The sequence below is a fragment of the Lonchura striata genome, chromosome 2, assembly GCF_050655825.1.
Source record: "Lonchura striata isolate lonStrDom1 chromosome 2, ASM5065582v1, whole genome shotgun sequence".
In the NCBI taxonomy this organism is placed as follows: domain Eukaryota; kingdom Metazoa; phylum Chordata; class Aves; order Passeriformes; family Estrildidae; genus Lonchura; species Lonchura striata.
In genome coordinates this window covers 128,275,023-128,300,087 of record NC_140704.1, presented here as the reverse complement: position 1 = coordinate 128,300,087, position 25,065 = coordinate 128,275,023, and the positions used below count along the sequence as shown (strand labels likewise).

Below are 25,065 nucleotides of genomic sequence, written 5' to 3'. Positions count from 1 at the left end.
AAAAAAAAAAAGCATTTTAATTCCCATATAACTGTAGCTCAAACTTGTCATCTCAGTTTCAATCAGTAAAAACAATATGTTAACATTATATTACTGTTCTATGGACAACAGTAAAGCTTGTCTCTTTAAATACATACCGACTTTGATCAGATGGAGCACCAGTAAGATTTTGTCCATCAAAGCATAATTCAAAGTTATCCACACAACTACCATAATTTAGTTACCTGACATAAAATAGGAAAAAATATATTCATTTTAAAATTAAACAAAGTTGAAAAATATGGTGACCCTCGATTGTTTTTTATACAGTACTGTCACACTGGCCTAGCTATATGTCATGACAAATGCTCTGCATATTTACTCACTGTGACATAATAGTACATCAGACTTATTGTTCCAATGACTGCCGGAATAAACTTGCCTTAGGCTAGACAACACAGAGGAATTTAAAGTGAAGGTGTAATGCCCTCCCCTCCCTATGAAAGGGGCCTGAAATCATTGGTACAATATTACAAGCTTAGGAAAAAAAGAAAAAAAAAGAACTATGTGGCTACAAAAATTCAAGTTTCAATGCCTCCTAGAAAATCTGAAACAAAGAGCATAGAGAGCATATCCTCCTGAAAAGTAGACAACTCAAAAATCATTATTTTGCTTTGGACTTCTTGTTTTTCTTAAAAAAAAAATCCAGCAAATGAGCAAGTTAAATGTAGTTTGTTTATATTAAATACTAACAACAACCCATGAAGTACAAAAGAATAAAAAATAGTTTGTGTTCAATGATGAACGATGGGCACAATAGCCTAGTGTCCAATTCACATCACATAAACTAGCCAAAAAACGGACAAGTAAGAAATTATTGACCAAAAAGTTGTTTTAATATGACACTTTCTCCATTCCTTGTATTTTTATTCTGTGGGACTGAGGTATACACCAGGGAAGCAAAAAAATTTTGAGAGAAGGGGGGCCTTAGAAGGGAGAATAAACATTATTACATCAGATACCTTTTAGCATGACTGTCTCTTTTGACTAAGTGGCACAAGAGTTACCCATGCTCTGATCAGTCTATTATTTTCATTACTGGTCATTTCTTCTGCATTATCATTTTAAAACTGATGAATCAACAACCTTCTTTAAAAAACAGACACTAAATTAATGCCATTAAAAACTTCTCCAGTGCTTATCACCCATAGCACCTGCCAGCACAGAGCCAAAAGGTTTCAACCCAAATTTCAATACAGTGTTGGCAATCTCTGTGACACATATTAAAATGACTGGCTTTCACCTATCAGATTACAGGAGAGGTAAGATTTGTATGGCAAAGACATGCTTGTGGAAAATGAGCCACTAGCCCAAATTAGCTTCACTGACTCACTGACAAAAGTACAAGTGGATTTGGGAAAGCTGTCTTTGTATTTCCATACCAAATTGCAATTTTCTTCATTCATGTTAACAGGTACATGAATGTGTAACATAATTACAGTTACTACTATGTCTGAATAGGACCCAAGTAGCTATAGCCTATAAATAATAAAAAATACATTTTTCTTTTGATAGTTGACTGTAGATGTGAGGACTCTGTATAATTCAACCAAACGGTTGTATGCTGTACAGTCCTGTGCAAATATAATAAAAAAATTAATAATCCTTTTTTTGCTATAAGGCTTTGACCCTACATTTTCACAGCAACATAACTACCATCCAGCCTGTACCATATTTCGCAAGCCTTCAGTCCAAAAATTCAAGCAGTCAATCCATAGTGTCCACTTGCAGCACCCTGAAGTCATATGCTCTGTCAGTCATCTAAAGGCATACAAACTTCCCCGCCTTCATCCCATCGAGACTGGTCATTCTGTTCTTCTACATCATCACCAAGCTCCTCATCGCCTTCTCCCACTTCATTTTCTTCGTATTCTTCATCTCTAGGGAAATCTGTGTCCTGCACCTGGTCTGCTCCCTCTTGCCCTCCAGGCTGAGATTTATCTGCACAGTCTACACAAACTCCGTAACGTCGCGATCCGTGTCTTATTCCAACGCTGGCTGCTAGCATGAAAATCTTCTTACATACCATACACTTATACTTTTTATCCTTTTTATGCACCTATGGAAGAGAAATTTTAACAGCTGAATATAGGCACATCAGGTTACATTTGCATGTAGTACTGAAAACTATTAATAAAATCAATAATAATTATTAATATCAGAATTCCTATTTTTAACTTTTCCAAAAGATACCAAACACTGTTCAGAGTAAGGAAGGAGTACTGGAGATGTATTTACGTATTCCTCAACAGATATGAACTACTGCCCACAAACAAACCACTTTGTTGGAGCTCAGCAGGTTGCCTGTTCTTTACACAGGTGAGCATTCAGTTCACATCTCCTCAGGGTACAGAACAAGACTCAGAAGCAATGAGAGCAGCACAAACCCTTCTACTGCACACAAGATAAAAGCAATTTTCTAAACGAGTTAACAATTTTAAATTCTAGAAATAATAAAAACAAGCAAGAGTTATTACATTCAATAATTCAAAGAGCAAAATTCTACCATGACTTCTCCCTCTCAACACAATTAAAACCAATGTCAACTTTCCAGGTCCCTCAGGTAATTTTTTTGTCCTGTATTTGAGTGTGTGTGTAAAATTGGAGGGTTGCTGTTGACTAACCATAAACTTTGATTTTTAATTTGGAAGTATGTTGCTTTTACAAGTAACTGAGTTCAGCAATCATGTATATTAGTTATTATCTATGAAAAAATTACGTTGAAGACTTCCTTCTTCTATCTGGTGTTCCCACAACAGATTACAATTATGTGCTTAAATATCTCATTTGAAGTCCCATTGAAAAAGTTGCAATTTTAGATAAAAGAGAAATTACCACCCAGGTGAGGGGAAAAATAAATTAGGTTATGATACAAATAGTTACTTTGGCTCTGCTGTATAGTCGGTACAGCTGATACATGTGCTTTCCTCAGCCTCTTGACTTGTTATAATACTTCAATGCAAGGCAGAATGTTTGAGGTTTGTTGAACTGAAAGGGGGAGGGAGGCGGAAAAAAAAAAAAACAGAAAAAAGAAAAAGTGTTCTGACTTCATCAGAGCCAGAACACTTCAGTTAAAGTGCAGAACTGCACTGAGCACTCCACAGCTGTTTTCACATTGTCTGACTTCAGCTACAAGTCCTGGTCAGACAATACAGGACAGAAAATACAGAAAACTGAAAACACAGCAAAAATAGAAAACTGAAGTTCCTCTACTCTTCCTGGTAGACCAGCTAACTCCCACTGCTGCTGTCTTCTCTGGTAAGCCATGAAGGAAGGAGCATGTCCATCAATGAGGCAATAATGCCCAAATTCTCTTAGCCTTTCTGCATATGAGAGATGCTCCATCCCTCCAACCATTTTCATAGCCCTCCCCCAGAGTAGCTCCAACAGTTCCATGTCCCTCATGTTTTGGGGGTGCCAGAGCTGGATGCAGTGCTCCAGGTGGGTCTTGTGAGGGGCAGAATGCCCTTCCTCACCCTGCTGGCCATGCTGCTTTTGATGCAGCCCAGGATACATTTGGCTGTCTGGGATGAAAGAGCACACTGGTGGCTCATGTCCCACCTCTCACCCACCAGCACCCCCAATCCTTCCCGGGAGGGCTGCTCTCAACATGCTCATCCAACAGGCCCTATAGATACCAAGAGCTGCCCCAACCCAGCTGTAGCATCTTGGAGAAGTGCAATTTACCCCACTCCATGTACTAACTAAGCTTTTCTATCTATCTACAAAACATCTTGCAAAATTAGGGAAACTTTTAAAATCACAGCTTGGAGAAATACCACCAACATGATCTTGCTTTTATTACTGCACAAATACACCTTGGAATTTATATAGTATATATTATAATGAAGTCTTAATTTCCTTATAGACTAGATACAAAGTACCTACAAAATATCCAAGACCGATAAAACTTCCTCTGGATCCGCAGATAAACAAGTACTCAAGTCAAATCCTGAGTTATGCAATGTGCACAGGACAGGGTAAGCTGAACTGCTGGTTATGGTACTGGCAGAATGCAAGTCAGACAGATGTTTACTTTCTGCACCAGATTATTTTTCATTCTTTCCTAATCTTAAAGCAGATACTATACTATAGCTTTGTCTAGTTGTGAAATAAACATTTCAGAACTACCTCAAGATATTGTGCAATGGCTGAATTAACAAGATGCCTTCTCAGAAAATGGTGATGCAGCATTACAGACCAATATGTGCTGTCCTACTGCAGTAAAACTAAGCCAAAACTGCTTTTCATTATCTACAGAACAGTTATATACACTGCATCCCTTTATCACATCACTTTCAAAATAATCTTGAAATTGCTGTCTTCATTGACAGTGCATTTTCCATAAAGAAAACAAGAGGCACAGTTATGATAAGAAATGTTTATCTTCATCCATTTCAGATCAAGATAAGAATTTACATTATGTCAAATCAGAAAAGTTTGTTCCAACTACCAAAACACCTGAAAAACCCCACTCATATGTGTGCGTACATATACATGAACACTTGAGATTACCTACCAAGGAATGTCTCTTTACATGCTCTCTTCGTGTAAACAGCTTCCCACAGATGTCACAACTGAAAGATCTCACGCCTGTGTGAATGAGCAAGTGTCTCTTTAGTGTTCTTCTGTATTTGGCTACATAATTACAGTGTGGACACTTCAACTTGTTCATGATTAAAGCAGAGGAATCACCTAAAAGACAAGAAGCCATCAGGAGAAATGATGATAAAACACACAATAAATAATTCAAATACGTTCTGCCTAGCACACAAAAATAAACAGGTGCCAAAACAATAAAGCAAAACACATGACTTTTCATCAGTGAAATCAGGACAATGTCTGTCTGCAGAAATCAAAAATGCTGCCAAGTTCTGTATATACAATTCTACTAAAAAAAACCCACCTACTTGTAACCAAGGCATTTTTACCACAGAAGTCTTATTTCATTAATTGAAGTAAGTTAACTACAATTTACCAATATACCTAGATGTCAGTTATACCAGCAAACATCATCTTCTGGTTTAGAAACCCTCTAACTCTGCAGCATTTAGACAGTCGCAATCTTCTCTTCCAATATTCTATTTAGAATTACATGCAGGAACTGTCTACCAAGACCTGATTTAAAAAAGTGTAAGTAAGAATTAATATTGACAAGAGGAGTAAGACACTTAGAGGTAGCAAAATTCTGAAATTCTCAAAAAGGAATTGGTTCAGATTTTACCTGTTTTCTAATTTGATCTAACAGCAGAAGAAATAAAAAGAGCAGAAAAAACTTCCGGAAGTAGCAATATCTCACTTCTTCCTTACAATGGAGGAGAACTCCATATAGTTTTCTCAAAGGATATATGCAAACAGGTTTAATACAGCTGCCTATTACTGAGTGAAAAAGAACAGAGGATTCTATGACGTGGAAGGCCATATAGGAATACAAGGATGATTTTCATAATAGCATACTGACTCAACTTACTACAAGTGAGAACTTATGAACATAACCATCTAGAAGCATCCAAAAAGCACTGGCTAAGGCTACAAATGATTACATGCAAGAGTTTCTAATGTTCACACTGGCAGGAAGAAAGCATAAGTAATTGTGCATTATGTGCACATGCTCATAGGCCTGCATCTAGAGTTGCCTCCTTTGAGCTTCTAAATCCATCCAAACATGGAAGTTACATTTTGCTAATATTCGCAAGTTTGCATATTGGAGCACTCATGTGAGCTGCATGTCCACATAATGGTTTGCATGAAGAAAAGTCCTATACAGGCAGATATCAGGGACGTAAGATATATGGGAATTTAATGGTTTAAGAACAGGCAGACTTCCTCAGACCCAGCTTCTAATTTCTTGACTGCCAGCAAATTTCACCTTCTGATGACCACACTTCTACTGTAATCCCCAAAATATTTAAAATAAACCATAAGCCGCATCCCAGTAATACTCAGTTAAAGAGAAGAGGTAAGCATTACTATTACCCAGTACTTTATATCTTCTTTTTACTGAAGACTTTATGTATTGCAAGGAACTAGCAACAATTAGTTTAGATATGGTGGTGTTTTTAGTATGTTTTCAGACAGAAAAATAATTACAGATAATTGCTTGCTTGAACTGACAGAAGAGAGAGATGCTCCATCTCCATGCTTGCTTGAACTGACAGAAGAAGGCTTAATTACAGCTGCACTGAACTAAAAACATTTATTGCAATGATGTTTTTTATTTTTAATAGCAAGAATAGCAAGGCATATGCTGAGATCTCCTTTTAAAATTATATTTGTTTCCATATCTTAACCATCCTAGTTTACCATTTCAAAGGCCATTTATCTGTATTTACCTTAGTAAAGGAACAGGCAGCTATCAGGTTATTAAAGACCTCGGGTAGCTACACACTCAGTCACAATACTAGAACTGATAAAAATCACATTGTGTTTTCACTCTTCCATACAACTGAATTCCTTTTCCTCCCTCCAAGGAAGTACATTATCCAGAAAGGCAAATGATATGGAAGAAGACTGATTAAATAATCTCCTAGCCCTCTACCTACTCTCCATCAGATACACTTACCATTTTCCCAAGCTTCTTTTGGCCAAGATTCTGGCAGCAATCCATACTTGAAATCACTTGAAGTACCCGGTAGCAGCCCATACTTGAAGTCACTTGAAGTACCCGGCAGCAATCCGTACTTGAAGTCATTTGAAGTACCCGGCAACAGTCCATACTTGAAGTCACTTGAAGTAGCTATTAAAGACATATTCTTTCTTTAGCTTCCTGGGTTCTAATCAATTATCAATCTAATCTGTTTAGCAATATATATCCTTTTTAAACTGTGACAAAAAAGTCTCTAACCTTAAAATAGTAATTGTAGCATGTTTTCACATAGTATTCAACACTAAAACAAGAAATAACTGTATTCCTAATTTCAATGAAATGAGACCATTGACCTACTCTCCACAGCACCATTTCTTCTCCCCATCCTGAGAAAAAAATTGAAAGTCTTTTTCATACTACAGTGATGTCCCCGCCACTGCGCAGCCCCCCCAAATATCCTAGGCTAGCTCAGAGGTAAGCAGGCTGTGAGGGGAGGAATATCAGGAGATGGCAAAGATTTCCAAAAGAGGCTCTTACCCCAATATATGTTGGTTCAGCTCTCTTTATTCTGTGGTGTCCATGTGGAGAGGGGGCAAAAGAGGAAGAACAGGAAATGTCAGGGGTCTATATAGACTTTGGACAGGGTGGGCTTCCCTGGCTCTCCGCCAACCCCATTGGGGCAGGAAGGAGGGGTCCAGGGTTATCTTGATCAGAGTCACAGGGTCCCGGGGAAGGGGAAATGGAGTGCCCATGAGCTCACTGTAACACTACAGGGACTTTGATGGTAAGGATACATATTCCCTTACCATTATCATGAGGGGGCTGAAAGTTTTTCCATCAGAAAACCTTTCTCTTCAGAACTGTTTTGTGCAGCATCTTCACCTGCACTGCCATAGTAGTCTAGCTGGTACAGAAGTATTTTCTACTAGAGGCATGGTTGCTTTTTTTATTGCCTTAAAATAACTTCATGGTATACATATGTAGTGCTTTAAATACCTTTATTTACATAAAGGATCCTACAGCTATGTCTAAATCGTTTTCTGAATAATCATGTCCATTAGTCTATAACCACATCAATTCAAGAGACCATAATTACTTGGAATATAACAGCTTAAAATACTAGTTTGCATATTTACATTTGCTCTTAAGATCTTGTGCAGTTTATGTTGTCTTTGTATCCTTTTTTTCCTCTTTAAAAGAATAAAACCACTCAGAAGTGAACGATGCCTTAAAAAGATCTGTGCTTGTTTAATTCTATACTTCATAACAAAAACAGCATCAGTGAACATGGAGTCACACAGAGCACAAAGAACTATAAATAGTACACAAAGCTGCACTAAGAATTTGACAAAATCGTATTTGTTGGGCAAAAACTCTTCTGGCAATAGTGCAAATCAATGTTCTTCCCAATCCCCAAGACAGGAGTTTGTTGGAAATCATGAAGTCATAAATCCATTACTTTCCTCACAGGCAAGCAGTTGTTAAATAAACAAACTGCAGTGGTAACTGGCAGATTTCCTTTTATTTCTCTGGATGGTAGCTGAGTCCTCACACTGGATTCCCAATGTCACCACTGTGAAAAGTCTTGAGGAGTTGTATTCTTGGTTTCAAGCCTGAAACTATGCATTTTAATAGTCCAAAGACTTCTTTTTATCCCTACACTGTTCATTCTAAGGATTTTTTGGGAAAGGAAATTCTCTTAGGCTAAACCAGAATTTCATGCAGCTAGTGGCAAGCTGCACATTTAAACACTTCCAACTTGCAGTTTTACTGGAAAAAGGTACAGATTACAAATCCTCACAGCATGAGACACAGCAGCTTCATTTACTGCTCAGGCAGCATTACCACTGGCAGCAGTGATTTGGTTTGCACCATAAGACAACAGTTCAAAAGGATATCACTTAGCAAGTAGGAAGCTTATAATTCTTGTTGTTTGCCATTGTCTAATGGATAAGATAGAAAAGCTGGATCATAACTGCCAAACTAGGCATTCCACCAGAGCTTTTAAAAAGCAGAGCTTGAGTGTATGAAGATGAGAAATAGCAGTATTTTAGCTCATCTAACTACCTATTTTGCTATAAAAGGAAGAAGAGGGAAGAGAATAAACCTCCCTCTCCCTTAAAAACACGAAGAGTGAGGATTTTTTTTAAAATTACTGACTCTAGCTTTAATTACTGACATAACTTCTCTAATGTCCAAAGGAGGCAAGAACTCCTTATACTAATTTGGAATGATGGACTCCAGCAATGGCATCTCAACAACTCAAGGAATAGAACACAGATACCCTATAGACATGCCAACTACACATTCCTTTGAGGTGAGGAGGAAGACTTCCTTGTATAATACGCAAGAAAGGATTAGAGAGGAAGCTGGGTAAGAGCAAAGATGATGTGATCTTAAGGCTAAAAGCCTCCAAATTACAGCAGGTTTCAGGATCTAGCAGAGGGAAAAAAAAACAAACTTATAATGTTTAAAGTAGTAGATCCTTTCTTTATAGATTTCTCTCCCTGTACTAGAATTGTAGCTGAACAGTAAAAGGTTAGTCAGCGATAAAATATTTTAATCGCTTTTCCCTCCCTTATAGGATGAATATCTGTAAGATCAACAGACCCAAGTCCTTACTGCACACAGATGTGATGTTCTGCTGTGTACAGGCACTATTGTATAGCTTCCTTCAGAATAAGCATACACTAAAGACTGACCATAGGTAAGAGGTGGACCAAGCTGAACATATTTTATAACACCGTCATTTTGACAATTCTTCTGTATTTAAGAGAACACAAACTAAATGCCACTAGGAACATTTATGTACACATCTGGTATTTAAGTGTGTGGGAACTTAGGAGCTCAAACCCCTGCATAATTCGAGATCTTACCACAAGATTCAGCATAGAGACAAATAAATTTAAGAGCTGTCATCTAGTGTAGGTAGTAGCTACTAAATCTTTCAACCTCCAGCTGAAAGAGAAGACCCACTATAACATGAAAGAACACCAACACAGATACCACAGGAGCTAAGAGTTTGCTACACATGCTTCATGCTTGAGTATACATGACTAAGTAGATAATAATTAGACCTAATGCTTATTCTTAGAATAATTCGTTGACCTAGAAAGCCTGATTAAGCACACATTTAATGTGTTCAAAACAAAACAATGCAAAAGGCATATTTAGTTTCTAATTGCTCATCCAAACAAGATAGACGTGAATTACACACAGACTGGAAGCTGGAAGTGCCATACCCAGCCTTTACTACATTCCCCAGCTGGATATAGAGTCTACAGTCAGGTAAGCTTCTACAATGCAACTTATTTACAGAACCCTGTGGCTCATAATATCTTCTCCCATTTCTCCTCTCACCCAGGCTACTGCCCCCTGAAACCTGCTGCAAAACTAGACATAATTATCATCTGACCTGTTCTGGTCAATTTAAAGCCAGATGATAGCCTCTTGATAGGAGGCTGGAAGCAACTATAGGTGCAGTGATACTGGTATACTGGGGATAGGGTGCAAAGGGGGAAAGTATAGACAGGTACAGCAGATCTTTGGAAAAAAAAAAAAAAGCTAATTATAAGCAATAATATTCTGTGTCTCCAGACTAAACCACCTGATCACCACTTTTCTCTGACCTTAGGTTACCTTTCTACACTTCAGTTGATTTCTAAGAGGTATAAGTTAATTATCCAAATTTCAATTAACCTGAAACATTTACCCATTCTTCTAGGCTGCATGGTAAAAGGCTATCAGTAATGTGATCTTTAATAAAAGTCAACAATAAGCAAAGCCAAAATAATAAAAAATAAAATAGAATACAAAGAATCTGATTAATCATCAGCACTAAAATTCACACTATGTTGATTTGAGAAGAGGTAAGGACAGCGTGAAATAAAGTGGTTGTGTGGCTTTTACACCACTAAGAAAAGCTATCAAAAATATTGTGAAAGGATTTTATGTTCTACTGCATTTGTTCTCAGGAAAGAGGATAAACAGAAGCCAGATACAATGATTTTCAGTTTTGAAGGCAAGAGGTAGGTATGCACCATCAGAAAGAGAAAACATGTCTAAGCCAGAAGCATCCTTAGTTTGACAAATTTCACTCTTTCTAATTTATAGCAGAAAATATACTGGTTTTGGGGCCAAAAAAGGATACATTACTCAGCAGGTGATAATATGTGAAATAATGAGTTCACTGACAAAAGCCATTGAACAGGGCATTATAGAAAAGGACACACATATGGTGCACTGAGGGAAAAGACACAAAACTTTGCATTAGATACAGCTGTTTGTAGTGAACTTAACTTCTGTTTTCTTACATATATTATCACTGCAAACAGTGCCAAAATAATAGAAAAATAAATACTATTTTTCACTATATTTTTTGACATTGACTGCTCATCTAATCAATTCAAAAAGAAAAAGTGGACAGGATAAGCAATTAGCCCATAGCTTTCAAGGTTTGCAAAGAAAGCAGTGGTAATCTACTGATACAATCTGGATTGCTATTAGAGAGCTGGAATTGTTGCTTATGTTAGGTAACGTGACAGAGGAAACAGCACTATCAAGACTGACATACTAGGAAAGTGGGGAAAAGGAAGTATTTTGAGCTCCCTTTGTTCCCAGAGTATTCCTCACATATTCAACCTTGCTTTTTCTGAAAAGGATTATTCTGGAAGCACATTACTGCTCAACTGCCTCTTGCAACAGAGGGCTCAGACATATGTAAGACATTTTGCCAACACAGTCTTACTCATACTCTATCTATTGCTCCAAATTGCTCTCAATTTTTACTATTTTTCATTCATGAAAAGGTGGTATATTGCTATGACTACAGAGTCAAGTCTAGCATAATCTAGCCCTGACAGAAGACCACTAACTGATGCCAAATATATTATGCACTTGCTTTTCAACTTGATTATTGTACCTTCCCTGTAAAATTCCTTCCCAAGATAGTGAAAGCTATTTTGCTGATCTCCAACAACTATACCAATGAAACACAAGAAAGTGAAGAACTTTCCTCATGCAGACCATTTATTTGTGACAAAGTTAACTGTTCTCATGGACCCTTTTTAGTAAGTTAATGCATTACACTAGGACTCAAAGGGATTTTCAGGCAGAGGTGGTCTGTAGACATGTAGACACCACAAAACCTTCTTCCTCAACCCATTCACAAAAAAAAAAAAAAAAAAAAAAAAAAAAAAAAAAAAGAAGGCAAAAGGCAGCATATTGACAACAGTAATACACAAAACATTGCCTGGAGTTGTAGGCTCAGGAACAGACCATACTGTGAGAATGGTCTGAGAGAACCTGCTTGTTTTTGAGATGATCCCTGGAAGAGGTAAATTGAATGAATGGGAAAGAGGGTGACCCTCAGATATTGCAGTGTTTTCAGGTGACTTCTAAAACCTTTGACACCTTCAATTGTGGATTACACAGGGAATGGGGCAAATAAAGTGGTTAAAGGTCTCTCGAGGAACTTAAATCTTTTAATCAGGGTATCAGCTTAAGGTCTAAAGAAAATATGACAGTTATAGTACCATGGAAAAATAGAAAAAATACACAATTCTTTTTTATTTTGTAACATAGTCAGTCAAGTGGGGTTTATCCCTACAAGAAATATACACATCCTGATAAGTCCATCAATCTTGATTTCTTCAAATACAAAGATACCTACTTTATTGTAAAGCCCTAATCAGGTCGTGTTATGCTCCTCCCTTGCATCATGACAAAAGCTGGGACCAGCACTACACTTTTTGTACGCAGGTTTACCTGCTGTTTGTTTGTCTCCCTCTGAAAAGAAGTTGTTTCTACAGCAAGCTGAATTACATTCCCTAAGAACCCCTATAAAATCAGTTAGGAACCCTCTCATTCCACCAAGGACTGTTTTAATCCTGCACTTGTTATCCTTTCCCTCACCTCCACCAGAGCACAGCATTATCTAGCCAGAAAATAACAGTAAGAAATTATACACTTGTAGCTTCATAAAGCTACTTGGATATTGCATGCAAGTCTCCTAAAAATCAGTCAGTTCCAGAAAGCACGAGCAATACTTCACAGCTGTGTTCTGAAGTCTGAGGATAGGACACTTGATGAAAAAAACAAAACCGCCATGCCCAGATGAAAGACATACCCAAGAAGTGATGAAAATTGACAAAATCACCCCATGAACAGACATTAAGCATATGATGAATTATGTTCACTGAGCTTTTATGACCTTTTGTAACACTGTAAAATTGACTGTAATGTGCTGTCTGCATAGTTATTTTCACTATGGTAAATGGTTAATTGTAGGATGAATGATGGCTGTAAACAGTAAGAGACTTTTTTAGCAGATTAGCAACTAAGAGAGAAAATACTGATAAGGTGGTAACATTCCACGTTTTAATTAAACAGCTACTTTAGAAGTCTTGAAAACTTAAGTAAAATATAAGTAAATACAAGGAATTTCAAATCCATCTTAACTTTTTAAAAGCTTCTTGAAAGCTCGCCAACATGCTACTTTTACAGAGAAACTCACTGGCAATGATGCCTCAGGTTTTAGCTTTTATATTTTTCAGACTCTGTACTGCTTTAGTGTGTAGTTCTGAGCTTCATATTAGGGGATAGTAAGCTCTCTTCAGAGTAAGTAGACAAAACAATTCCTTCTCTATCTGGGGCCAAGGACAAATAATCCAAGTTTCAGGCCCAAGAGCATAAACAATGGTGGACCGAATAGAGAAAAACAAGAAGGATGGGACTTCCTAAGCTAAAGCTATAACTGGACAATTAACTCCAATATGCTAATGGACCAGAACTTATAAGTGTGAGACCCTGTGGCTGGTTGTACATTTTGGATTCATCTTGAGTGTAGCACTGGCTGGGCTTTTGTATTGCCCAAGGTGCATCCATTGAGGCCTTTTAATAAATACCTACTTTATTCTTCAACTCCATCTAGCCTCTATTCTAGGTCAGCCTTCACAAGGCATCAGCAACACAGGGTGAGAGGAAAAAGTAGCTGACATATCCTTAGTGGATACGAGTAGAAAAACTCCTGTTCAGCAAGGAGCAGTTTAACATATTTGCTTCACTGGAACAAGAGGGGTAGCAGAAGCTTCAGAAAGCTTTTACTGTTTATTATCTAATACTTACCAACTGTACCCAACCGGAAAATTCATTTACTATTGAATTCAAGAAAGTGGCTTCAGGGATAAATTTTTGTAGCAAGAGGAGCGATCTTAAGTAGTAGGCTTCTCTTCCACCCTATCTACAATATCATCACAAAAGCACCAAACCTAAATCAAGGGCACAGAAACTCACCCTGCATGTAACTGACAGTTCATAATCACTGGTGTTATCCCCATCAGAACATGACAAAGCATAATAGTAGAAGCTCGTTTCTGTTTTAGCAACCAATGGGAGAGCATGCTCCTTAGCTCTGAACATAAGAATTTACTATTCTTTATTTTTCTTCTTATAGAATTGTCATATCTATTCCAGATGACATTTCTGTATGGATTTTTACCTCTCAGTACCCATTATTTTTGGTAGTTTTTCATCCCCACAAGAAATTTAATCTAAAACTAAAAAGTTATTGTATAACCTGCAGGTTACTCTGCAACTCATTCCTGACATTCTTCCAACTCTCCACTCCTCCCTCTTCCACCTCCTCTTTGGCACAGAGGGAGCAGTTAAAAGGAGAGTATTTAAGAGTGGAATCTACCTGCAAAGCAAAGAAAAAGAGCCACAAGCAGAAGAGAAAGAATACCAAAAGCTGAAAAATGGACTTCAGTAAGCTATACCAAGCCCGACTTCAGTCACGCTTCTTGTTTCAAGCAATATGTATTCAAGAACTTAGTAAAAGTGAAGATATCATTACAAAAATATTAGATATGGCTTCCAAAAGAATTCTGATACTGACAGACTATGTAACTAGGTACTTAGGAACATATATGGTGTGCTCTGAAAATACCAAAGAGATCACTAGTTGATGAGTATTTTAGAACTCTCTAAAATTCCCCCTGCAGTCACAGAATGGTTATAGACAGACATCACAACACATATTCAGTATGCTCTGTCTCCAATATAGTTCTTTTCCGCACAATGCTACATGGATGTATTTTGTAATTTAATTCTTTAGCATAACAAGTTACTGGAAACATTGGTGCTTCTGTTAAAAAAAAAAAAAAACAACAAAACCCACACAATAACACCACCAAAACAAACAAAAACCCACAAACAAACAAAACAACAAAAAAGCCCCAAGGACTAAACATACTACACTGCCCATGCCCTCCATTTATTTCTCCAAGAAATCTTCACAGCACACATACGAGATTCCACAGAACCCAAACAATTATTTATTATCTGTTGCTGGTGCCATCACACAGTAGGCATATTCTCTGTATTTCCATCAATAAAAGACACTAAATATTTACCACCTATCAATAGAAATCACATGCTAAATTCTGTCAGAAATTTTGTATTTGTGCAGCTAATGCACACATCCTCAGCTCTTGCTCCAGTCCGTGGTCCTTTTTTGTGGCACTGCAAGAGCAAGTAGTGTAGCCCAGAACAGGCAGAATTATTGTGTGGGTGCTGAGGACTCAACATCCCCCACTATCTGCAGCTAAAGGTGCTTCACTTAGGCTAGATCTAACCTGATTCGGTGGACATGAGGCATATTAGTGACTGTCATATTCCTGAAACACAGCTTCCATCCTCAGCTCAGCCAGAAGGAATCCTGTGCAGTCTAACAAACCTTTGCCAGTATGAGAAGCAGAGGAAACTCATTTCACAAGCACAACTCCCAAGTAAAGCTAAAGCAGACATACCCAGAGTTCAGAGATGAAGACCAGAGATAAGTAACAAGCATTTGCAGAAGTGCTTCTCAGCACAGATGCTTCTTCAGAGCTGCTCTGTTGTGTCACACTACTCACTAAGCACACGAAGGTCTCTTGTACTGGAGAAACACATCCCCAGTTCCAGCCCACAGTGCTCTGCACTGGCACATGTCACTGCTGTGCCCAGGCACTGCTGGCACAGCACAGCACGACCGTGGGTCCCCACGTTCCCCCTGCGGGACTATAGCTCATCTGTGTCCCCCACCCCCATGGGCAGGAGCAGAGCAGAGCCCGTGGAGGAGACATCCACAGTTCACTGATATTTAAAGCAGACATGCATTTTAAACTCCTTCAGAAACAAGACACATCTAAAGAACTTTGTTCCAGCTGTGTCTCAAATCCACCCCTAACTTGGCTCCTAAATTGCAGTAAGTTTTCAAAACTATCAATTCATCAAAAAGTGAGGCAGGCAAATGACAGTACTTCAAATGCATACATTAACTATTCATACAACATAATAATTTAAAAAATAAAAAACCAAACATTACGTAGTCAGGTATTGCAGTCAATACTTTAATTTTCAAATTACATAATTGACAATAAGCAATATTTACCTGCTTCTTCTTTAATAAATGACAAATCTTCTTCTGGATATGGTACTGACGGTTGCAACACTGAGCAATCTTCAGAATTCTCTTCAGTATTAGGTGGTATATTATAAATAAATCTCTTTGCAGTTTGGTTTTTCCTTCTTGCTTTTCCAGGTTCTTGAACTGATTGTCCCTGTGCACTCATATCATTCCACACAAAAACTTTTCCCTCACCTTGAGATTCATTTTCAGCCATTTCAGGTGAGCTGTCCTGGACCCAACTGCAGTCATTCATTTGGTAGCTTTCCATTTGGCCCTCATCAATAGGGTAGGGATCATTCTCAGTTTTTATGCTACTTGCCAAGTTGGTAAGGTTTCGTGTTGCCCAGAAGCTGGCAACTTTTTGATCCCTAGGAGATAAGCCATCCCTACTAACAGATCTTCTGTTGTAATCCACTACAACAGTCTCTGGAGCTTCCGATTTTATACTTATGTTTAAGGCATCTTTAATGAAGTTGCGGCAGGACTGGACAACCTCAGTCATCTGAAGGTAGCTGGCCACCGACATCACTTCAATGGCGTTTTGGCTCGTAAGCACGAGGTTACCAGAATACAAGAAGTCCAAGATGACAGAAAAACCTTGAACAGCAACAACATCTAAATAGGTAACAGTGGTTTGGTTACGGCTTTCTTTGTTTGTAAAGCAATACAGAGTCTTAAAGAAGCGGCTGCCTGCAACCAGGATGTTCTTGTGAGCTCTGAAGACCCTCCCACTCACCACAATATTAACATCACAAAGAATGCCTTTCTTCCTCTGTTCATTGAGCTCTTGCAGGAGCTGATAGCAGTACGAGTTCTCATTTGGCCTGCTGTTAAAATCACAGTATCCTTCATTATTCAGTTCTGATGGTAACTCTGCCTCCTGCAATTAAAAAAAACGCACAAACATAATTAGGTCTTAATAAATGCTCTCCTTAGCTCTTCAACACAATAATAACGATATGAAAATAAATTAAAGAAGATTTTATTTATGTTCTTGGTCACAAAGGCAGACAGGAATATATAAATAACAAGACATTTCTGAAAACTAGAAATCATGCTCTCATCCTGCACCTTCCACCCCCAAGTTTGAAACAAGCAGAACTAGATTTGCCTTGAGGGCAAAGGAAGGGAAATTTCAGCCAAAAGTAAGGAAATATATAGCTGAGTGTCAAGCACTTGTTATTCCTAACCCACATATATTAAAGATTCAGGAGCCTCTCTTTCCAAAGATTTAACTAGATTATTCTTACATGTCAAATCCCTTGTACTTCCCCAGAAATCTCCAATTAAACAATTAAGCAGAATCCAGATAAGTGATTCAACATTTTCTTCATGCTGAGATATGAGCAGACACAGATTAGGTCTGTATGTCTCGATCTGTCTTGAATGTTTTAAAGAAAACATATTGCTAAAGTAGATATAAGAGCAAATGTATTTCTTACACAGTTTTAGCAAATTAAGTATTTATTCTTTGCTTTTTAACTGCAGCAGGTTTAGGATTAAACAGTGTATCACATGACAAGCAGAAAAAATATAAATACTGCAGATGACAAAAAAACTCCCGACTTAGTCTGAGGTAAGTATTGTAATGGAAGCTTTTCTCAAAATAAGCCTCCCAAACTCTCCACTGGCAACACTAGCACAATACTTATTACACACACACAGCCTTTTTAAGATGTGATCTCAAACACGGCTTCAAAATTTGCTAAAACCTGATATTCTCAGAAAATCCAACACCAAGACATAATTCATTATTAAATATTAGTTCAGAGATAGAGATCAAGAGATCTGAACTGGATTTTAGAGCCCAAAGAAGACTTCTAACTCATGTTTAGATGAAGATGATTCAGAGATGCTAGAAAGCAACAGCTAGGAGAAAGCAGAAAACATATACTGGCATATTTGAGACCATACTTATATGGGCTGACATATGCTGCCATCAAGAACAGCAACAATGACAGTCTGTTTCATACTAGATCTCCAAGATTCTTTCTTCTTTCCTAGCAAACAAGGAAAGCCAAAAAATTGATAGCTCAAGCCAAATCATTATTTTCTTCTCTCATTTCCTAAAACATCTTGTAGGGAGCTAGAGATGCCTCAACAGGTCAATGCTATCACTGTCATGAGTCCATGAGCTATGCTGGGGCTAAAATACCCATTGCAGGAAACTCCTACTCTTAATTTGGGACTATGGCAGAAACCATGCATATTTTAAAACTCGCTGTTTATATGTAACCAAAGTTTTTATATGTAACCAATGTATATTTTGAAAGTCACTTTACACCCCACAGACTTTAGTGGATTAAATCAGTACTCATCTCAATTTATAATCCCAGTGTGGATCACTGGAATGACTACTGAGGCTGTAACTACATCTAAAATGGTGTTTACATCTATAAGCAGCAAATAAGGCCTGGTATAACCAAAACAGAAACTGTGCCATTTCAGCATCTCCTGCAGATAAATTTCAGTTTGTTGTCACATTCAAGTTGCTTCTGAATCTCTACCCTTCCCAGAAAAACACTTCATTAAAGAGGAAGAAAAAAAAGCAATTAGGCTTTTATGTGAAAACAAGCAACAGATCTTTGCCCAACCTCATCTTTAATTTTTTTTTGTGTACTTTATGACACATGCCAAGTACTACCTCAGATCTAGGCTCTGAAACAATTTGCTCCAGGTGTGGGACAGCTAAGGCTGTCACTCTAAGATCTCAGATTTGGGTTCTGGACTAGCTTCCTGTCACTTTAGCAATGGAGCACTGCACAGTTTCAAAACACCAATTACACTGGCACTGGATCAGATTGAGATGAAAATGATGGTACCCTAAAGTGTTGTCATGCTCATCCATCACCAGTGACTTGCACCTCACACAGTAAATGTTAGATGCTACGACAGCTGCCAATTTCATTCGCTGAGAATACATTAAGCACCACATAAAATTTAAAAAACAACCTGCAGCAGTTCTTTTCTCTTGACAAATGTCTGATTAAATAATGGAGAGAGAGTACATATTAACTAAGCAAGTATAAATACCCCATCAAGCTGGGACAAAAAAATAAATTTATATTTACAAAGTGGGGTTTTTGTTTCCTGAGAACAGGACAAGCCAGCAAAGTGAAGCTGCAGATCACAAATGTGCTACAGAAAAACAAGACTGAAATCTTTATTACAACAAGGCAAGAAGGTTGAGTGGAAAAATGATGTGTTATGCAACCTGTGTCCAAGCTATTAGGGGTGTGTGTTGGACAAAAAGATCAATCAGTATTACAGCTTTAATTAGTATTATAGCTTTACAGAAGCGTGTGCATAAACATTTCTAAAACTAACTGCAATACTAAACCCAACTGTTTTACTGCTGGTATGGTACAACATTAGCCTTAGTGCCACAACTAAAATGAAGTCCTGACATCTGAGCAGTTATCAAGTTCATGTACACCAAGTATGACAAGTAGAACCGATATTTATTATAAGAAAAATGAATAATATTACTTTGAGATAACTCTCAAATATATTTGAGAGATTTAGACATTGATACAGAAAAAATACAACACAGTTCAACAGGAGGCAAGATGCAGAAAACAATTACAGGAAAAAGTGTATTTGCAAACTTCTGTAACTTACATGACATGTCATCATAAGGGTTCTGTTTTTCTAATGAGAGCAACAAACTAATGATATTTGTGTAGATGTCAACTATATTTTCAGAATACAGACCCCATAGTCTCATCAACTAAGTTACCCCAACACCAAATCACCTCATCCTTTAATAAACACTAGTAAGGAAGAAAAATCGCACAATTTCAATTTATGGAATCTTCAGTGTTTTAAGTAAAAAACTTCTCTCTGTGGGTGAGATTAAGAAGTGCTGTAACGGAAAAGAGACTGCTTAAGGAAAATAACATTGTGTTCAGTTTCAATAGAAGACACACAGATACATTACTATTTTATATGCATAATTCACTACTTAAACTTGCCCAAAAGCTAACAGGAGCAGAAACAGATCAAAAATTGCTACTAGAAGTTTCGTTTTCTTTCTCCTACTGTTCCTGGAAGGAAGAACAGAGAGGGCAGGAAGAATTAAGAAAAACCCAAACCAACCTAACTACAGATGCCATCTCAGATGCATGTGGTTTGAAAAGTAATTATGCCATGTTTTTTAATCCCTTTCCCACTACCACATCTTGCTCTACAGCAGTTCCCTGTGCCCCTGGATTAATTCTTACTCTGGTAAATGTACCTTTTTAAAAAGTAAGCTGTCAGCAGCTTCTTAACCATGTGCAGAGGAAAATTCTCAAAATATGGTTCCATCAGCTGCACACGATGTTCCACTGTTTCTGTACATACACAGCACCACTCACAGACAATTCAGCAATTCCAAATTATTTCATCAATTGCCTAATATCGAGTTGAGTAGTTCGAGGTTTGATAAAAACACTACATGAAAATACACTGATAGTGTTTACTCTAAGGCCTGATGTCCTCAACTTCTTCACTCTGCTAAGAGTAAGTCAAGAAGCTAATTCAGAACACTGTAATGTAACTCTAAAATCTGAAGCATGACTTCCATTCATCACTGCTCACATAATGCAAACAATTCCAGTTCACATGGAAAAAATAACACATCAAAGGCCTTCCTCCTTTTGGAGAGCTTCTGCTTTAAACCAACATGCCTGTTAGACTGGAGAAAGCTTTTCTGGCAGTATTTCCAAAGCTTAGCTTTAAATTATGTCCAGAAAGAAAATGTTTTAAGAAGATGGTTTGAAGAGAGGACTCCCCAGCAGCCAATAAATCTTTATCTTATGGACCCAAATTCATCAAAGAATTAAAATATTTTGCCACGATGTCCCGCTAAGCATCCATTTCTTAAGATTCTTGCAACACAGTAGTCTGCTCGCTACAAAAACAAAGGTAGCAAAAATCTATCAAGATGATGATAGATTTCCTTAAGCTTTGATGTGGAGAAAAATTATTTTAAAAACTAGAATAGAAAAAGATTCAAGAATTTGGTCTTAGAAAGAAGCATCAGCTGACAGCTCAATACCCTTGAATTACAGCAGCTGCAACCACTTGTGATGTATTTTGGCATTCCAAATTAAATGTATCCCAAAAATAAACTGAAATCATCACTCATTTCTTCACGAGTGTAATATCCAACAGACCTATAGAAATTTCCACTGTTTCACTGTCTTAACACCTACGATTTCCTTTCTGTGCTTGAGTGGTGGCACTATGCCATATGTTTATTAGCAGCTGCTAAACATGCCCTGCAGTTGAGGCTTGTCAAGTCCATAATACATGTGTGCTGTCTCTAACACAAAGGCTGAAAGATCTCTCCCAAGTTTCATTAAACCTAAACAGCTTTGCTGCCTCATTATGTATGTTGGAAATATGGTCAGGGTACAAATTACCTACTTTTGTTCCAAGGATCTGGTATCATGGCGTTTAGAAAAAAATGGGGCTATTGTTTTGGTATTAATTTAAACATATGTATCAAAAGAAATTCAAGTGCCATTAAGAGTATAAAAAAAATACGGAAATTAAACATAGGAGGGAAAGAAAACAGATTCTTAATCAGGTTTTTGATAAAGCAACGGTAACATCAAAGTTTGCCACAAAGTAGACTGACTCCTGAAAAACTGCAATTCCTTCCCTCATGAGAAGTTTTTAACTGAAATGTAATTGCAGAAGGATGCACAAAGCACTGCTTTCCACTCAAAAAAAAGCCATCTCTTTATAGCTACCTTTGTCCCAACCTTATCTTTAGTACAGTGCGGAAGAACCACTGACTCATCTATCCTACTGTTTCATTTATTATTACAGTTAGTACAAATATTTTTTCTTAAACTATCAGTGGTATAAAAGCAGATTCATTTTTACAAATATTCCCATGACAATGGAAGGTCCTCAAATAAACACAATCTTCAAATACATATTTACATTAACTTGTAGACTACTGTGATAACAACCCAATATTCTGTCCTCCCTTCCACCCTCCCAGTATTTAACAGTTTTACAAGACACAGGGTAAGAGGACAGAAAGAAAAAAATAGTTATCTGAGTAGAGAAAAAAATGCTTGAAATTGCTTTTATTTAAATAGAGCTAAAACAGAGTGAGAGAAAGTTCCAAAAGTAGCAGGGATTAGCAGCATCCACTAACACAGGAGGCTACACAGTAACAACATACTTCTACAGAGTAATTATTCACAACTCAAAGTTAGGAGCTAGGCAACAAGACAGTAAAGAATATGTTACAATAGCATTATGCAAAAGTAGAACATTTTCAAAGCTATGAAAAAGTAAAAGAAACAAACTACATAAGTCTCTTACTTATAAACAACTAATTGAAAGCAAGCTTAGAAAAAACATTGCACAGTGAATAGCAAACCCCAGAAGACTGAAGAAAACTGAGAGGATGACCTACTACCACATAGCATCTGTAACAACAGGTACTATAAAACTACACTCACCGAAAGGTAGTATTAATAATCTTAAAGGTGAATGTTGCATTTGTAAATCCAAAAATAATATTTTGGATAACTCATATTTGTGCACCATAAGGTTTCCCTTGCAGTTCTGCAATAGCTTCACAGAAAAATTGCATACATTTTCCAAGTAGTTCTAAGAAAACTATAGCTCACCTAAGGTTTTATAAATCATTCTGTAATCCTGATATCCTGCACCAACATTTGACTAGCAGCTCTTGTCCAAGGTACCCTGAGCTCCTTAAGAGTGCTCAAGCAATAACCTCAATCTAACTACCGCATTACATTTCAGACTCCAAATAAAGCTACCCAACCAGGGTGGGTGTTTTAATTAAAACTGAATTCTAAATGCAGAAAAATGGAGTGACTAATCAATTAATTCCGGCTAACAGCCTAACAATTCAAGAACTAGCCTAACCTGAAGCAACACTTAGCTAATGCCCGCAGGCAAGTTTAACGCCAGCGAAGCGATTCAGCGAACCTCAGCAAAGCAGGCATCCCTAGGAGAAAAGGCTGCGGATTCAACACAAGTATTCTTTAGGGGCTTTTCATCCACATATATTCTAGGGCAAGCCCTGCCTCATTCGTGAAAGCAGCCAAGAAACACAATTATTTGAAGTTCAGCGGAGAACGTGAAGAGTTTCGCTACTCCTACAGCGTTAGAAGAGCGCTGGCATAGTAACACGGCTTTCAGGAAACCACATGTTTATCTCAAACACACACCAAGCGATTGCAGACCTCTTGCTCAGCAACTCAATCTAAGGCAACGCAATCGGGAAAAAAAGATTTCAGCGCGAAGAACTTAAATACACGGAGTTATCCGATTAGTGCACCGGGGCCACACCGCTAAGCACGGCAGGGCGATTCCAATTTCACGCCGCCGAGCCCCCATTTCACAAGCGGTCGCTGGCCGGACACTGCCCTCCCTCCGCCTGTACCGCAGGAGGAAGTTGTAACGAGCGTATTTAAATCAGTGCTGTGACACTGGGATTCGTACGCAACTTTTTTCCCCACTTCGCCGGTTTATCTTCACGAGATAAACAGATGAACTAATGAAAGGGGCACCCGCCAGGGCCGGACAGATAACGGGAATGGAATACAGCCACAAACGAGAGCTCGTGCTGTGTTTGTGTGCCTGCCCACATCCAGCGGGAGAGTCACCCCAAATCCCAGAGGGGGCTCGTCTCCCGTTCCGGACGCGGCGAGCGAGAGCAACGCGGCGTGGCCAGCCCGCCGGCCAGCTTCCACCTCGAGCAGCCGTTTAAAGAAGTTCACAGACGTGAGCACAAGAAAAGCTCACCTACGCAAAGGGGAGGCCGGGACTGCCCCTCCCTCCCCGCCGCCCCCTCCCCGTCCCGTGCCGTACCTGCTCGGCGCTGCCGGGCTCGTTGAGGCGATGCTCGGCGGAGAGGTGGTGCCGCAGGAGCAGAGTGCGCTTGTAGTTGCGGGTGCCCTTGCAGAGCTCATCGTGCCCCCCGGGCAGGGGCGCGCCGGACATGATCACCTCGGGGGGCGCGGCAGCGGCCACGGCCGCGGTGCACCAGGCGCAGGACATGAGGCCGGTCTCCTGGCAGTAGTAGAGCCACGGGAACTCCTTGAGCCAGGAGCCCTGGAAGGAGATGTGCAGCTTCTGCAGCAGGGACTTGGGCCTGGCCAGCGGGAAGTGCCGGATGCTCTCCCCCTCGCCGCTGCCCTCCGCCTCGTCCCCGCCGTCGCCCCCCGACCGCCGGCTGCTGCTGCAGCTGCCGCCCTCGGCGCCGCTGCCGTCGCCCAGGCTGCCCCCTTCGCCGTCCTCCTCGTCGTCGCTGCTGTCACTCAGCGAACCCCCGTCCTGGACCAGCTCCTTGCCCTCCAGCAGCCCCTCCGTCTCCAGCCCCTCCGTGCCCTCCAGCTCCATCTCCTCGTCCGCCCCCCGCCCATTGAAGTGCTTCCGCGGCCAGGCCGCGGCCTCGCAGCCATTGTTGGCGGCGGGGTGGGCGGCCAGAAGCCCCCCGCCGCCGCGGAAGGCCAGAGTCCGGCGGTTCCTCTCGGCGAACATGGGGCCGGCGGCGGCGGGGGGCGACGCCGCGTCCTGGGGCAGCAGCAGCTCCTTCTCCTCGGCGGCGGTGGCCTCCAGCTCCTCGGCCTCCAGCCCCTCCAGCTCCGCCTCCTCGTCCGCCCCGCGCCCGTTCAGCGCCTCGGGGTCCTGCCGCTCCCAGGCCTCGGCCCCCGCCGCCGGGGCGGCCGCCGCGGAGGTGACGAGGCCGCCGCCGCGGAACGCGAGCGTCCGCCGGTTTATCTCCGCGAACATGGCGGGCGCACCCCGCGCCCCCCGCCCGGCCGAGCGCTCCGTCCGCCGCGGGAACGGGGCGGGGGAAGGAGGCGCCCGGCTGCCGTGCGGGGGCGGCGGCCGAGAGAAGCGAAGTCCGGCCGCTCGCTCCCCGCTCCCCCGGGTCTGGCCTGGATCGCGGCGGGCGCGGGGCTGCCCACAATGGATCCCGCTCGATCGCTCGGCGGCGGCGCTTCCGTCC

At 39.8% G+C, this 25,065-nt stretch overlaps 1 protein-coding gene across 1 annotated transcript; it reads right to left on the bottom strand.

The window, feature by feature from the left end:
• ZBTB10 (zinc finger and BTB domain containing 10) lies at positions 1-25,065 on the bottom strand. The gene is made up of 5 exons (XM_021550585.4): positions 23,922-25,065; positions 16,056-16,953; positions 6,602-6,775; positions 4,559-4,734; positions 1-2,098 (listed from the first exon to the last, which is right to left on the bottom strand). The coding sequence occupies exons 1-5, from the start codon at positions 24,843-24,845 to the stop codon at positions 1,793-1,795; spliced, it is 2,478 nt and encodes an 825-aa protein (XP_021406260.1). The 5' UTR covers positions 24,846-25,065; the 3' UTR covers positions 1-1,792.

Coding starts and splice junctions, on each gene's coding strand:
- ZBTB10 (XM_021550585.4), bottom strand. CDS start 24,845: ATGTTCGCGGAGATAAACCGGCGGACGCTCGCGTTCCGCGGCGGCGGC. Junction 6,776..16,055: donor ATTTATTAAAGAAGAAGCAG/GTAAATATTGCT, acceptor TGTCTTTAATAG/CTACTTCAAGTGACTTCAAG. Junction 4,735..6,601: donor AAAAGAAGCTTGGGAAAATG/GTAAGTGTATCT, acceptor CTTGTCTTTTAG/GTGATTCCTCTGCTTTAATC.